Source organism: Haliotis rufescens, unplaced genomic scaffold (genome assembly GCF_023055435.1).
Source record: "Haliotis rufescens isolate VD_foot unplaced genomic scaffold, xgHalRufe1.0.p SCAF_72, whole genome shotgun sequence".
Classification (NCBI taxonomy): Eukaryota; Metazoa; Mollusca; class Gastropoda; order Lepetellida; family Haliotidae; genus Haliotis; species Haliotis rufescens.
The window spans coordinates 1,814,789-1,826,864 of record NW_025964364.1 but is presented as its reverse complement, the minus strand read 5'-3'; the positions used below and the strand labels follow the sequence as shown (position 1 = coordinate 1,826,864).

Below are 12,076 nucleotides of genomic sequence, written 5' to 3'. Positions count from 1 at the left end.
GACGGAGTTTTATTTTTTTTTCCGGCGCAGCGGCTTGAGATATAAAATATTAACAAAGATTATTATGCTGATTGTCAGATTGATTTTGATGACTGACATAGTCATTCATTTTTATATTACACAACAACGAAATCCTCCACTGAAATATTCCGCGGACAACTTTAAGTAGTTTTATCAACGTTGTTGTACATATTTGGTGTATTGTTACATGTCCCCGGGTGAATATGTGCATACTGTCATTGCATTGATATGTTTGAGGCTGGTGAATAGTTTTAACATACTTCGAACAGTTTGTAAAGTATCTATTTACAAGACATTAAACGCATAGAAACATATACCTGTACATCTCCCTTTCCTTAACATGCAATTGAAGTGAACATTTCATGGACCATGTATGTTGTAATAACGATTAGTAACCAGAACTCATATGTTTATTTGTTTGTTTGCTTGTTTGTTTGTTTGTCAACAATATTCCAGATATTCCAGAGTCTGGACAAGACAATGGTGTGATTGACTTTGTGGGTATCGATCTACGATGGCATGCATAAATAAAAAGCGCAGTAAAGTTCTTACTCTCATGCACAATATAGTAATGATTAAATAAGTGGAGTAAGATTAAACACAGTTTTAATTTAATTGGCTAACTGAATATTATGGCCTGATGAGACTCGTACGTGGTACGAGTTGAAAGCGCTAGCCAATTTAAACTGTGTTCAATCTTACTCCACTTTATTATATATATATAGATATAGATATAGATATAGATATAGATATAGATATATCCAGTCAGCATTCTTTGTGACCACATCGAAGAAATCTACTCAACACAACTAAGAACGAGAAAGAAGCTCCATTGAAATCCTACAATAACAGGAATATTGCTGCATCCAGCAAATGTACCACCAAAGAATTGTCTCAAAGATAAACCATGATCCTTAATGCAATGACGGAAGGGTTTTCTCTACATTCACATAAGGTATTTTAGACAAATGGAATTAACAACGTATTGATTCTCAAAAAACAAAGGATTTGCTTGAAGTTTTTTGCAATCTCTTAACAGAACAAAGTTCAATTGTATCAAAACATCATATTTTTCAACTTTGTTCACCACTATCCCACAAGCGGCGTAGAACCATACTCACTCACTCACTCACTCACTAATGGTCAAAGCGTTCGATTCCCAACATGGGCAGCCAATGCCTGGTGTCGCCCGCCGTGATATTGCTTGAATATTGCTAAAAGCGGCGTAAAACAATACTCACTCACTCACCCACTCACTCACATCAGTTACAGATGGGTGAAATAGTTTCGTTTGACGTAGAAACATGCTGAGAAAGAAATATGGCAAGAAATTCATCTTTCGAAAGTTTAATGAAGGACTGTTTGCCGAACTGTGTATTCAATGTGTACTTAGCGTAGCCGGAGGCTGACATGAAAACCCCGTCCCTGATATATGGGCCAGATACTGAACCATGTATATTTGCATGTGCCAGCGACATTTTCAGGAAGATATGACTAAAACACTACGAAACATCTACAGACAAATACGTACACAATGGGCGATTAAAATACATTGTTGAAGGTCTTAAGTCAGTGAAACTTTCGATCTTCGTTTTATTACATGCTATTTACCCCCGAAGATTTTTCATTGTTTTATCTTGAGTAGGCCAGTATCATACCTTTACTTACCAAGTTTTTGTTATCCTTGTCATTCGTCACAACACTCATATATTTTCAAACCTAGCGAGTTAGTAATTTCCTGGAAGTAATCACAAACACGTCATCAGATTGCCTTCAAAATGACATTCAGGTAGACTTTGGGATTCTACTTGTTGAGGAACGTGACTATTCTCAGGAGATACTATTTGAAGGACCGAACGAAAACAGGTAAAGAATATTCCAACATGTCGGACATGACTTCCGTCCAGCCATTAACCGTCTTGTTAATTCCTTTCCATTTGAGCGTCAGATAAACATTGATGCATGACAAGCATTGTGTTCGTCCTCCTACTTTTACTGTATTAGTTCAGGGCAAGACTACTCCATATTATGAACACACAATGCCATTTAGAAATTGGCACCAGAGTGAGGCACCTAATCGCCAGCACACAAAGTCAGCGATCTAACCACTCAGCCACCGAGGCTTCCTCACTCAACCCCAAAACTCAACGCGAGGACTCAACCCAAAAATGTGTATTTTACTCAGAAAGTGTTATCCCAAGTATAACATTTGTTATAATCTATATTACACAACAGTGGGGGCAGAAAACTTGATTTCTACTGCACATGTTATTTTCTATGTTCAAAGAGTCATGCGTGTTACGCTTTCGTTTCGATCCAATTGTGTTGGATGGAAGTGTTGATCCACAAACCTGTCAGCAATACTGAATATAAAACCAACAAAAACAATTCCATAATCATAAGAAATCTCTCCTAAAAACTGAATTCGTTGTACGATTTTAACTATATCATAAGCTGCGGCTTTTAAATATAAAGTTTGGAGTAGCAAACCAGTGACGGAAAGCAAGAACAACGATGCATCCAACAGGGTTAGGATACCACGCAATCAGCCACTTCTGACAACCTGACCATCTAATCCCCATACTAGTCGGTCCTGATGGCTAGCATGGTACCATCCAATAACCATACTAGTCGGTCCTGATGGCAAGCATTGTACCATCCAATCCCAATACTAGTCGGTCCTGATGGCAAGCATGGGACCATCCAATCCCCATACTAGTCGGTCCTGATGGCAAGCATGGGACCATCCAATCACCATACTAGTCGGTCCTGATGGCAAGCATGGGACCATCCAAGTACTCGACACCGGGGATCTAGTCCAACCGGATTTTAACCTGAGGAAGGTTCTTATTCGTAATAGAATGTAATGTGGTTTCCCGACTGAAATGTTCGACATATTTCTCGTGTAATAATACTGTCTGTCTTGAATGAACCATATGTACAGCATTATTATCTAACTGTTGAGTACACTGGTCTGACCGAGGGCAAATCTCCACGCCCACAGCACAAACTGCTATCAGCTGTTGTACAGCTTCCGATGTGGCACAAATCAATACATCATGCACACATCATCATCTCCATCAAAAATGAAAAACTTAAACATTCATATGATTAAAGCGGTAATAGGGTGTACAATCAATTTATAAACATTTCTTGTTATTTATTAATTAATGTGTTGGGTTCTTCTCTGCGATGAACGTACATTGGTTACACGTCACTTGACCACTCAGAAATGTCAGCAGAAGTAATGATGTGGAAACTAATAAAATGTATTTGTAAGCTGTGACATCTTTAGTGTTTCACTGTTTGAGATTAATGCACATTTAACAACAATCATATGCACAGCAAATAGCTTGGCGGTCTGTATATAAGGCAGTTCGTCGATCTCTAATAAAGGCCGTACAACACCCAAGTCAACAATTTGAGGTATGTTAAACCATTGTCATATGTATAATATAAAGACTGAATGTATATTCCTGTATGTATAATGATACACAAGGTTAAAGCTTAAAGCATGTACCCGTTGATAGACTTCTGATCTACTCCCATCCTAAGGTCTTGTCTCCAAACCATTTGTATGTGTGTTATGCCTGCATGCAGCATAGGAAATACAAGACCTTCACTCTGTCGCACACGGAGTAATGTAGACCGATAAGCACAATTTGATTCACGATGAATAAACATAGGCTGCGAATTTATAAATAATTTCATGACATGTAGAGAATATTATTCCTTTTTCTAAAGTATGTAGAGGAACTGTGTTTTATACATTAGGTTGGTTGTTGGTTTGTTGTTTAACGTCGCATTCAACAATATTCCAGCTATTTGACGGCGGTTTGTAAATGATCGAGTCTGGACAAGACAATCCAGTGATTCATATCATGAGCATCGATCCACGCAATTGGGATCGATGACATGCATCAACCATGTCAGCGAGCCTGATCTCCCGATCCCGTTAGTCGCCTTTTACGACAAGCATAGTTGGCTATTTTACGGGAAGCATGGGTTGCTGAAGACCTATTCTACCCCGGAATCTATACATTAGGAGTGCATCGTTTAAGGTATTACAGGGTTATCTTAAATTAAAGCAATTTGTAATTTAATGTAAATATGTCAATCTGGGCGTAAGGTAAAAAAGCAGGGAACACTATATCACTGGATCACTGAAATCAGTGATGACACCAGGTTTTTCGTTAAAAGGGCACGCATGCTCTGCCCTACCGCTACCATTCGCAACTCACATAATTTCACATAAGTCTGTATGTCCGGCCTCATACCACACGGCACTACTCATGCCGTGCGGAGAGGAAGTACAAGAACCGCCGATAATTGCCTTTAAGTATTTATTAGACTTACAACAATTCAAACAATATTTTGTCTTCACGAATGCATATTGATTGGGCAATGAACCTTACAACGTTTCAGACGTAGATCCATGGAATTCTGACTTCACAGAAGTATCAAATTACAAGCATTGTGTCTAGATATTAGCATTAAATTTTGTGCAATGTCGAAACCTTTGTTCGGCTCTAGACCATTCCTCAAAATGATCAATAAAACAAATATGAAGCTATATAACAAACCGAACTAACAAACAAGTGTATTTACAATTATGTTGATATTATGTCATTTAAAGGGAATCCGTGAATGTGTCTATTGGAGAAATCATGACCCGTTTACAAAATTAAATCAACAAAATAGTGCAAAACGTGCATGAACGAGTATCCATGTAATGGTGTGTTTGAATTATCTTATGTTGAACACAACTCACAAAATTATCATTTATGCATTATTATTTAATTATTTCATTTTATAGAATGGCGTTTGTAGAACCTTTCCGTATCAAGATTGTGGAACCCTTACCAAACACCACCAGGGACGAGAGATTGAGTCTAATGCTGGACACCGGTTACAACCCTTTCCAGGTTCCAGATCGAATGGTCACACTTGATCTTTGGACGGATTCCGGGGCTTCAGCAATGAGCAATCAGCAGTGGGCCGCCATGATCGAATCCCAAGAGGGGTCTTTTGTTCCTGACAGTTATGTGAAGTTGGATCAAACCATTCAATCTTTAACAGGCTTCCCTTATATCCTCCCTGTAAACCAGGGTAGGGCAGCGGAACACGCCCTCTTCTCAATTCTCGTTAAACCCGGGTTTACAGTCTTTAGTAACACATTGTATTCTAGCACTAAAACAAATGCTGAACTTGTTAACGCTAAAACTACCCAACTTCCTTGCACGTTTGTCGATGGTGGGCTCTTTAATGGTAATATTGACTGTGAGAAACTGGAAGAAGAATTGGCTCGGGTAGAGTTAGGCAATGGTATGGTTGTCTTGACCTTGACCAGCAATAATCAGGCAGGGCAACCAATATCTATGGCAAACATGAAGGCAGCATCTGAGATCTGCCATGACAAGGGTATTCGAGTGTTCATGGACGGATGTCGCTTTGCAGAAAATGCCTACTTCATCAAAATAAGAGACAAGACGTATGCTAACAGATCAGCCAGAGACATTGCTCTTGAGATGTTCTCCTATTTCGACGGTTTTTACCTGTCCGCTAAGAAGGATGGCTTGTGCAACATTGGTGGCCGTATAGCAGTTAGAGACGGGGACCTCTTCGCCACAATTAGGAGCCAGTTAAACCGAACAGTGGGGAAATGGAGACTGGGTGGAATGGCCACCCGAGATCTTGATGCTATTGCGATAGGATTGTTGGAAGGGATTGAAGATAGCTATCTGAAGTATCGAATTGAAACACTGACACAGTTTGGAGATTTACTGAAGAAAGCTGGCGTGTCTATTGTGGAACCGGTCGGGAGTGCACTTTACATCAACGCAGCTAAATGTTTGCCTCATATTCCAACACACCAGTATCCGGCGTGGGCTCTCAACTGTGCTCTGTTTGTTGAAGGAGGCATCCGTGGAGCCCATGGTCCAAATGTGTTGGATGTCGATGACAGAAATGACCGTGAAAGTCATCAACATTTCGTAAAACTCTGCATCCCAAGGAGAGCCTACACCTTGTCACACCTGCTTTTTATAGCAGATATATTCAAGCAAATTATAGCGAAAAAGGAGAGAGTGTCTGGAATGAGAATTGTTGGAAATGAGCATTATTACCTGGTTGAGACGGTGCCTGTGGAAGCAGTATTGATTAGCGTGTAAACCTTATGTGAAGCACCAGTTGTTCTTTATTTATTGAACTGCTAATATAGAAAGTTGTGGCATGTGGCTTTGAAGGGAATGTGTGTGAGTAGTTGGGTAGAACGCAGTTTTAAACTCTGAAAATCAGTAAAGCAGTTATATGTTACTTCAGCAGAGGCCTATCATTTAGTATTCAATTGGGTTGGGGGAAGTAGGGTAGGGGATGGGGGTAGAGGGTCACTTTTATTTCAGACGGACACTCGATTGTTTATTTCCGGGTGAAGGATCTAAACAGGGTTGGAGTTTTAACGATTACACATTATTGTTTTGAAACATCCACCATGTCCTGCGAATGGTGTTTTTTGCTTTGGCTTTTTGAAATACCAAAACAGAATTGTTTTTCTATTCCGGGAACAGAAAAATGTTTTTCAATAAAAATCCCAGCTGAGCGTTTATACCTTTGATGATAATGGCACGGGAATAGTGACAGGCAATTGATGACATGAATGGTGACACATGGATTCGAACTTCAGAGCCTCCGATGTCCCCTCTGTTGATGAACCACCCTATGCAATGTGTCAATAAGACTTGTTAGTTTGTTTGTTGTTTAACGCCGCACTCAGCAATATTCCAGCTATATGACGGCAGTCTGAAAAATAATCGAGTCTGGACCAGATGATGAAGTGATTGATTTCTTGAGCATCGATCTACGCAATTGGGATGCGATGACATGCATTAACCAAGTCAGCGAGCTTGACCACCCGATCCTGTAGTCGCCTCTTACGACAAGCATGGGTTGCTATTCTACCCCGAATCTTCAACTTGTTAATAAGAAGACGAGGAAGAATTTCAACAATTTTGTTTCACACACTTGTCAAGATGCTCATGGGGGAATGACTAACCCAGTTGACAGGGTACAGGTTAAAGCGCCGTTACACCAAACTCACACACTCTTGTTCTGCAGTTGATGGAGTGATCCATGGATTTTATGGTATCTTACACTGACTGTATGGTATGGTTATGGCTTTGACGTTGTAGTATGTAATATTATGATATATCCACGCACATCTGGCACTACGGTGTATCCCGTATTTGCTTTGTTAATAACGATAGATTCAAAACAAACTCATTAAAAGTTTTATTTATTTATTTTGATTCACGTCTGGGAATATATACTGGCTATGTGTTTGTAACATTTTATGTGAATAAATTCGATATAAATTGCTACTTTAGGTTTTGTCTGCATTAGATCAACTTGACCTGAAGGTCTACACACTATTCATTCAATTCAAAAACTTGCTTCATTATTAGTGAGGGAGTGAATGTTCTAATATTCCAGATATATCACTAAGGACTGAAATTAGTCTAATCTGGTTGAACGCATCAACAACAATCAACGACACTCAAATCAGCCACGCCCCAAAGACTGACCTCAAATGCCGATCTTAGTCGACATATATGAGGTACTGAAACATACTCTGACCCCGATTACCCATCTGAGTCGAAATATAGAAGGTACTGAAACTTACTCTGCCCCCAAATGCCCATTTTAGTCGAACATATAGGAGGCACTGAAACATATTCTGCCCCCAAACACCAATCTTAGTCGACATATAGGAGGTACTGAAACATAATCTGTCCAAAATACCCATCCTAGTCGACATATAGAATATACTGAAACCTACTCTGCCTCAAAATACCTATCTTAGTCGACATATAGGAGGTACTGAAACATACTCTGACCCAAAATACCCATCTAAGTCGACATATAGAATATAGTGAAACATACTCTGCCTCAAAATACCTATCTTAGTCGACATAAAGGAGGTACTGAAACATTCTCTGAACCCAAATACAGATCTTAGTCGACATATAGATTATATACTGAAACATACACCGCCTCAAAATACCTATCTTAGTCGACATATAGGAGGTACCGAAACATACTCTGCCTCAAAATACCTATCTTAGTCGACATATAGGAGGTACTGAAACATACTTTGACCCAAAATACCCATCTTAGTCGACATGTAGAATATACTGAAACATACTCTGCCTCAAAATACCTATCTTAGTCGACATATAGGAGGTACTGAAACATACTCTGAACCCAAATACAGATCTTAGTCGACATATAGAAGGTACTGAGACATAGTCTGTCCCTCAAATGCCCATCTAAGTCGACATATAGGAGGTACTGAAACATACTCTGCCCCCGACTGTCCATCTGAGTCGACATATAGGAGGTAGTGAATCATCAAGTATATATTTCCCGGGACACGCAGATCAGAACACACTATCATTGTGTTTGAAAAACACTCTCACTGAAAAGGATATATTTGTTATTAATAGGAACATGTGGAAGATATGATCATGCAGTTCTACGACCTGAAAAAATGTATTCTATGTCCTAATTGCTATAGCATAGGAGGTACAATATTTACACAATCTGTTTTCCCTTGATGTCGCTAAATGTCAACCTTTTTCTATCAGAAGGTCATAAGAACTACATCTGAAACGGGATAGTGCTGCTCGAAATTTCTTAACATTTATGTCCAAAAGATATTTTGCAATAAGAATGAACTATTTTAAACAGGAGTATTGATTTAACTTATTGTGAAAAGATAGTGAACTTTTGAAAATACATATCTTTTAGCCTTTGTCTTAAATTACATATGAAACGATCTGGTACTGTCACATGTTGCTCTCTCCAAATGTTATCATACCAGCAAAATTGGAGTATCGTTTTAACACCCGAGGCCAAGTTATTTTATCATCCAAAACTGGCTCTCTGGGTGAGATCAAGCGATATCTACATCGCGAAAAGGTGAGCGTATCTTGTCCTACCTGTGGCACTCGTTGCAAACACATGTAAAGACAACTCAATTGTTCACCTTAAACAAATAAACACACGAACATATGGCACAAGTAAAAATATGGAATTGCATCGGACATCATTTTAGTCACATCTTTGCAAATGTCATCCTCATTTCAACCATGAAACGTTTCGAAAGCTTAACAGAAGCCTTGGCTGGTGTAACATTGATCTAGCAGTTTCCAAGCAAGAGTCATATGACGCTCTTTGAAATCTTTGCGGAAAGATGCATGTTCGATTGCACTTCAAACATTCTGACATATATATATATCCTTTGAAGAATCGTAAAATATAGATAATGACAAAAATATAAAAATCGTAAATTGGTTAATTTAAAAAATCATATTTTGTAATTAAAAGTAAATGTTTTTCTGAAGGAAAACCATCACATCATATGTTTTATTAATATATACACAAGTGTTGATGAAACGATGTGTTTTACATTTGTATTTTATCGTTTGATTGTCTGAAGGTTGCACCAGGCACGCAATTATTTTATTATGATCCATGGGTGGAGGTGGGTGTCTGTTTTGGTCAGGGCCTGTTTGTGGGCTGTTCTATTGATAAAGCCTACCATTCTGGATCTAGATTTTCGAAACGATCGTAGCCCTAAGATTATCGTAAAGTTATCGTAAGGAAATCGTAGGCTATCGTAGCCTATTTTCGAAACTATCGTAGCCCTAAGATATCTTAAGTTTGTCGTAAATCTAAGATAGCTCTATACCTGTCGTAAGTTTATTTTATCTTCATCCAAGATGGCGGCATACTTTTCCATAGATATTGTGCCAAACAACTAGTCCGCTTTACGTTCAAACATTGACATTTTGACAGCGATACACATAACTGTGGAGTCGATAGCTTACATTATTTGTCTATCCAAGTCCATGCTGAAGAAGTGTGAAACAACATACCTTTTCGATAATTTGGGAAGGATAAAAACGGAAGGTGTCGGCAGGCTACAGTAATGACCGTGACCTTATTGATAGTTTAGGGGGAGCTAATCTTAGTTCAAAGTCTAGTTGAGAGTGGTTTCCCTTTGTATTCGCCCGGGACACCTTGCTCAATGGTACAGTTTTCATAAACCGCAGAGTTCCGCTGTTATATTTTCTGAGTCGCATTTGAGTCAATGCTTTAGTCTTTATTTTTGCATTTTATAAAATTATATCAATCTACATATGTAAAAACAACCATAAAGGTTTCGCATAAGTTTTTACATCTAAAATCGTGTGGGATGGGTGGTTTTAATAATTGAATTTTAACTATACAGTGTAGTATTTATTGACTTAACAAGGAAATACATGTGATCAAATATTTGTATACAATATCTAATATTTTTCTTGCAAAAGTAATTGTAATTTGTTTCGTTTTAAATTCAATACCTACGTTATCTATATCCTCTTGAAAGACAAATATTTGATAAAAAGTGATTAAAAACTGTCTGTTGAATAATTGCATTCTTTAAAAGCAGGTGATTAACGGCATATAGATGTATTCCCTAATAAATATAACAATTTACTGAAATTTTGACAGCAAAAGTTAAGCACAGATTTTTGTATCGACAAATCAAATAAAAAATGAGTTCCCATGCTCGTTCTGGTTCTCGTCAAAATGTAGCATAGATTGCACATTGTCCAAAATTCACATTCAAATATATGTTCGCAGAAAAAAAGTTTATTGAATGAAATTTACTGATCAACATAAAATACACATTTTCAACACAATAATCTTTGCATTCAATAAACCGGTTTTAAAATATTTTGGTATTTTTAATATTTAAGTCTACATCTTCCCGTTTTATGTTTTACAAAAATATAGATATCCTTGAGACCATTCAGACAATAAAATCGTTGTAACGTATAGGTTCAACGGACAAATACTAGTAAATGATCCTCAGCAATTTTGTCAGACAAGCCAAACATCATTGAACTACGTTCTGGAATAGATTTGACACATTACAAAGTATTTCGCTCCTCAGCCAGATTTAAATGAAATCAGACAAATCAGTTTATTAGCTCTACTTAATTTAAAGGATAGAAAATGACTACATTATATGTATGTTCACGTTAACTTGTGGCGTGTTCCATGAGACAACATAACTTGACATTCCTAAATTATCTCTCTTTGCGAACGAAAATTAGTGTCACTTTTAAATTTTGAAAATAATTATGGATCTAGATAGATAAAAAAATAATTTCATCATCTAAATACTAATAGCTTGATATTGTATTTAAGTCCTTGGTTTATTCGTGAAATATATTGGATACATAAGTAACAAAACAAACTTAACAAGCTTAGATTATCATATAAACTTGCTTGTGGGTGCGCTGCTTCCTGAACAATTTTTGTTTTGAGTGTTTCCACGTATAATGTTGGTGTTTACACTAATATAAACTTGACTTTTGACATAAACATAAAAATAAACAGTATACCAGACTTGAACACGCATGTTAAATGCTGAACGCATATGCAGCTGGGAAATCCCCGTGACGTCACTGGGAAACACCCCGCTTTTTCAATCTCTAACACAAATGAGTTCTCTGTCAGAGTTACGACAGGTATCGTAACTCTGAACGATCTGCGACAGGTTTACGATAGTTTCGAAAATCTATCTTATCTTAACCTTAAGATATCTTATCTTTGAACGTAAGTTGTTAAGATTTATCTTAGCTACGATCGTTTCGAAAATCTAGGCCCTGATCTTTTAATCGAAATTATCTTTACAATGGAGAAATATTAGGGTAAATAAAAAACTACTCTGTTACTATATTTTTGTGGTTCCTATTTCGTAAAATGGGAGAAAACTAGAAATATCTTGGCGCAGTGATTTTGCAAGTGAAACAGGCCACAGGACATTTTCATGATTTTTAGAGGACATTCTTCTATATTATTACCCAGCTTGAAAAAAGTCTTTAGGAAATTTTGGATGGCAATCAATCAATGTGTAAACAAGATTTGGCTCCATGTGTATCTAAGTTCCGGCGGAACTTTTACAACCAACATTTGTTCCACTGGAGGCGCATATCACGTCAAG

General features: G+C 37.7%; 1 protein-coding gene across 1 annotated transcript; it reads left to right on the top strand.

Annotated features, from left to right (window-relative positions):
* Positions 1-4,838: 4,838 nt before the first annotated feature.
* On the top strand, positions 4,839-6,191 carry LOC125376738 (tryptophanase-like). The gene has a single exon (XM_048388488.1). The coding sequence runs from the start codon at positions 4,839-4,841 to the stop codon at positions 6,189-6,191; it is 1,353 nt and encodes a 450-aa protein (XP_048244445.1).
* The last annotated feature ends 5,885 nt before the right edge of the window (positions 6,192-12,076 follow it).